Source organism: Lampetra fluviatilis, unplaced genomic scaffold (assembly GCF_964198595.1).
Source record: "Lampetra fluviatilis unplaced genomic scaffold, kcLamFluv1.1 SCAFFOLD_517, whole genome shotgun sequence".
Taxonomy (NCBI): domain Eukaryota; kingdom Metazoa; phylum Chordata; class Hyperoartia; order Petromyzontiformes; family Petromyzontidae; genus Lampetra; species Lampetra fluviatilis.
In genome coordinates, this window is record NW_027621151.1 from 55,001 (window position 1) to 60,000 (window position 5,000).

The 5,000-nt window shown below is 58.2% G+C and overlaps 1 protein-coding gene across 2 annotated transcripts in view; it reads right to left on the reverse strand.

Moving 5' to 3' along the window:
* The window catches only part of LOC144954860 (E3 ubiquitin-protein ligase BRE1B-like), a 26,744-nt gene that overhangs the window by 9,643 nt on the left and 12,101 nt on the right, over positions 1-5,000 (reverse strand). For both annotated transcript variants that reach the window (XM_078885257.1, XM_078885258.1), the window contains exon 4: positions 3,495-3,620. In XM_078885257.1, the coding sequence (XP_078741383.1) occupies positions 3,495-3,620 (126 nt within the window). The remainder of the gene's footprint in view (positions 1-3,494; positions 3,621-5,000) is intronic.

Genomic DNA, 5,000 nt, shown 5'->3' on the forward strand with positions numbered 1-5,000 from the left:
ACACACACACACATAGAGACACACACACTGAGACAGACACACGCACACAGAGACACACAGGTACACACACAGAGATACACACACACACAGTGACACACACACACACACACGCAGCTCCTCGGCCAGCTGGGCAGCCTCCACCGCCTGCACACACAGAGACACACAGACACACAGAGACACACACAGTGTACACACACAGAGACACACAGAGACACACACAGTGTACACACACACACACACAGGTACACACACACAGGTACACACACACAGGTACACACACACGTACAAACACACACACAGGTACACACAGGTACACACGTGCATAGACACACGTACACACACACAGGTACACACACACAGGTACACACAGGTACACACACAGGTACACACACACAGGTACACACACACACAGGTACACACACACACACAGGTACACACACAGATACACACACACAGGTACACACACACACAGGTACACACACACACACAGGTACACACACAGATACACACACACAGGTACACACACACAGGTACACACACACAGGTACACACACACAGGTACACACACACACACAGGTACACACACACACACAGGTACACACACACAGGTACACACACACAGGTACACACACACAGGTACACACACACAGGTACACACACACACACAGGTACACACACACACAGGTACACACACACACACAGGTACACACACACACACAGGTACACACACACAGGTACACACACACAGGTACACACACACAGGTACACACACACAGGTACACACACACACAGTGGGCGAGCGTGTGGGCGAGCGTGCAAGTGAGCTGGTGAGCGTGCGCGTGAGCGTGCGGGTGAGTTGGTGAGCGAGTGGGTGAGCGTGCGAGCGTACAGGTGAGCTGGTGTGCGGGTGATCGAGCGGGTGAGCTGGTGTGTGGGTGAGCGTGCTGGTGAGCGAGCTGGTGAGCGAGCTGGTGGGTGAGCAGGCGAGTGTGCGGGTGAGCTGGTGGGTGAGCTGGTGGGTGAGCAGGCGAGTGTGCGGGTGAGCGTGCACGTGAGCTGGTGAGCTGGTGGGTGAGCTGGTGAGCGTGTGGGTGAGTGTGCGTGCGAGTATGCGGGTGAGCTGGTAATCGAGCGGGTGAGCATGTGGGTGAACGTGTGGGTGAGCTGGTGAGCGAGCGGGTGAGCTGGCGAGCTGGCTAGTGAGCGTGCGGGTGAGCGTGCGGGTGAGCTGGTTAGCGAGCGGGTGAGCTGGCGAGCTGGCTAGTGAGCGTGCGGGTGAGCGTGCGGGTGAGCTGGTGAGCGAGCGGGTGAGCTGGCGAGCTGGCTAGTGAGCGTGTGGGTGAGCTGGTGAGCGAGCGGGTGAGCTGGCTAGTGAGCGTGCGGGTGAGCTGGTGAGCGAGCGGGTGAGCTGGTGAGCTGGCTAGTGAGCGTGCGGGTGAGCGTGCGGGTGAGCTGGTGAGTGTGCGGGTGAGCTGGTGGGTGAGCTGTTGGGTGAGCTGCTGGGTGAGCTGGTGGGTGAGCTGGTGGGTGAGCGAGCTGGTGAGCGTGCGGGTGAGCGAGCGGGTGAGCTGGTGGGTGAGCTGTTGGGTGAGCTGGTGGGTGAGCTGGTGGGTGAGCTGGTGGGTGAGCGAGCTGGTGAGCGTGCGGGTGAGCGAGCGGGTGAGCTGGTGGGTGAGCAAGCGGGTGAGTGTGCGGGTGAGCGTGCGGGTGAGCGAGCGGGTGAGCGTGTGGGTGAGCGAGCTGGTGAGCGTGTGGGTGAGCGAGCGAGCTGGTAATCGAGCGGGTGAGCGTGTGGGTGAGCGTGCGAGCGTGCGGTGAGCGTGCGGGTGAGCTGGTGGGTGAGCGAGCGGGTGAGCGGGTGAGCTGGTAATCGAGCTGGTGAGTGAGCGGGTGAGCGAGCTGGTGAGCGTGTGGGTGAGCGTGCGGGTGAGCGTGTGGGTGAGTGTGCGTGCGAGCGTGCGGGTGAGCTGGTAATCGAGCGGGTGAGCGTGTGGGTGAGCGTGTGGGTGAGCTGGTGAGCGAGCGGGTGAGCTGGTGAGCTGGCTAGTGAGCGTGCGGGTGAGCGTACAGGTGAGCTGGTGAGTGTGCGGGTGAGCTGGTGGGTGAGCGAGCTGGTGAGCGTGTGGGTGAGCGGTGAGCGTGCGAGCGTGCGGTGAGCGTGCGGGCGGGCGAGCTGGTGAGCGTGCGGGTGAGCTGGTGGGTGAGCTGGTGGGTGAGCTGGTGGGTGAGCGAGCTGGTGAGCGTGCAGGTGAGCGAGCGGGTGAGCTGGTGGGTGAGCAAGCGGGTGAGCGTGCGGGTGAGCTGGTGGGTGAGCGAGCGGGTGAGCGTGCGGGTGAGCGAGCGGGTGAGCGAGCGGGTGAGCGTGTGGGTGAGTGTGTGGGTGAGCGTGCGGGTGAGCGTGCGGGTGAGTGTGCGGGTGAGCGTGCGGGTGAGCGAGCGGGTGAGCGTGTGGGTGAGCGAGCTGGTGAGCGTGTGGGTGAGCGAGCGAGCTGGTAATCGAGCGGGTGAGCGTGTGGGTGAGCGTGCGAGCGTGCGGTGAGCGTGCGGGTGAGCTGGTGGGTGAGCGAGCGGGTGAGCGGGTGAGCTGGTAATCGAGCTGGTGAGCGAGCTGGTGAGCGTGTGGGTGAGCGTGCGGGTGAGCTGGTGAGCGAGCGGGTGAGCGTGTGGGTGAGCTGGCTAGTGAGCGTTGGGTGAGCGTGTGGGTGAGCGAGCGGGTGAGCGTGTGGGTGAGCGAGCGGGTGAGCGAGCGGGTGAGCGAGCTGGTGAGCGTGTGGGTGAGCGGTGAGCGTGCGAGCGTGCGGTGAGCGTGCGGGCGGGCGAGCTGGTGAGCGTGCGGGTGAGCTGGTGGGTGAGCGTGTGGGTGAGCGAGTGGGTGAGCGAGCGGGTGAGCGTGCGGGTGAGCGAGCGAGCTGGTAATCGAGCTGGTGAGCGAGCGGGTGAGCGAGCTGGTGAGCGTGCGGGTGAGCGGGCGAGCTGGTAATCGAGCTGGTGAGCGAGCGGGTGAGCGTGCGGGTGAGCGAGCTGGTGAGCGTGCGGGTGAGCTGGTGGGTGAGCGAGCGGGTGAGCGTGCGGGTGAGCGTGCGGGTGAGCGAGCTGGTGAGCGTGTGGGTGAGCGTGTGGGTGAGCGGTGAGCGTGCGAGCGTGCGAGTGAGCGTGCGGGTGAGCTGGTGAGCGAGCGGGTGAGCGTGCGGGTGAGCGAGCTGGTGAGCGAGCGGGTGAGCGTGCGGGTGAGCGAGCTGGTGAGCGTGCGGGTGAGCTGGTGGGTGAGCGAGCGGGTGAGCGTGCGGGTGAGCGTGCGGGTGAGCGAGCTGGTGAGCGTGTGGGTGAGCGTGTGGTTGAGCGGTGAGCGTGCGAGCGTGCGGGTGAGCGTGCGGGTGAGCTGGTGAGCGAGCGGGTGAGCGAGCGGGCGAGCGAGCTGGTGAGCGTGCGGGTGAGCGTGCGGGTGAGCGTTGGGTGAGCGAGCGGGTGAGCGTGCGGGTGAGCGTGCGGGTGACCTTGCGTTTGTGCATCTCCAGAGCCTGGCTGCGCAGTGCCAGCTCCTTCTCGACGGCGGCGATCGTCGCCTGGAGAACTCGTTCCTTGTCCTCCAGACGGCGCACAACCTGCATCTGTGCGTCCACCTACAACACACACACAACACACACTCACTCACTCATTCATTATACACTACACTATACACTACACTACACACTACACTATACACTCACTCATTATACACTATACACTACACTATACACTACACTACACACTATACACTACACTATACACTACACTACACACTATACACTACACTATACACTACACACTACACTATACACTACACTATACACTACACTACATACTATACACTACACACTATACACACACACTCACTCCTTATACACTATACACTACACTATACACTCACTCATTTATACACTACACACTACATACACTATACTATACACTATATACTACACTACACTACATACTACACTATACACTACACTATACACTACACTATACACTACACTATACACTACACTATACACTACACACTACACACTACACTACACTATACACTACACACTATACACACACACTCACTCCTTATACACTATACACTACACTATACACTCACTCATTATACACTACACACTACATACACTATACTATACACTATATACTACACTACACTACATACTACACTATACACTACACTATACACTACACTATACACTACACTACACACTACACTATACACTACACTATACACTACACTATACACTACACTATACACTACACTATACACTACACTATACACTACACACTGCACTATACACTACACTACACACTACACTATACACTACACTACACACTACACTATACACTCGATGGTGGAGATGATGATGGTGTTGGTGGTGTTGTAAGATGTGAGTCAAGTCCCCTCGCTCCTCCCTCCCTCCCCGCACCTGAGTCTTGAGGGTGAGCACCATGGAAGTGATGATGATGATGGTGATGATGATGATGATGGTGTTGGTGATGTTGGTGGTGTTGGTGGTGTTGTCAGATGTGAGTCAAGTCCCCCCCCCCCTCTCCCCTCCCTCCCCCTTGAGGGTGAGCACCATGGAAGTAATGATGATGGTGGTGATGGTAGTAGGTTTTTTTTACCCTTTTAAACAGGTGTCAGTTTTGTACCAGTTTAAAATGGAAAAAAAACCTACTACTACATTTTGCCACTGCTAAAGGAGATGTCTCATGGTGTAAATGCTTAACCCCGAGCTCTCATACTCTGATGGGTGCGTTGTCTTTGAGTTGTGCGCCTTTTGGCGTCATCTGGTCCAACCCATGTGAGACTAGCAGAGGTGTGGACTCGAGTCATGTGACTTGGACTCGAGTCAGACTCGAGTCATGAATTTGATGACTTGCGACTCGACTTGGACTTGCATAACAATGACTTTGTCCCACCTCTGAGATGTGGACTCGAGTCATGTGACTTGGACTCGAGTCAGACTCGAGTC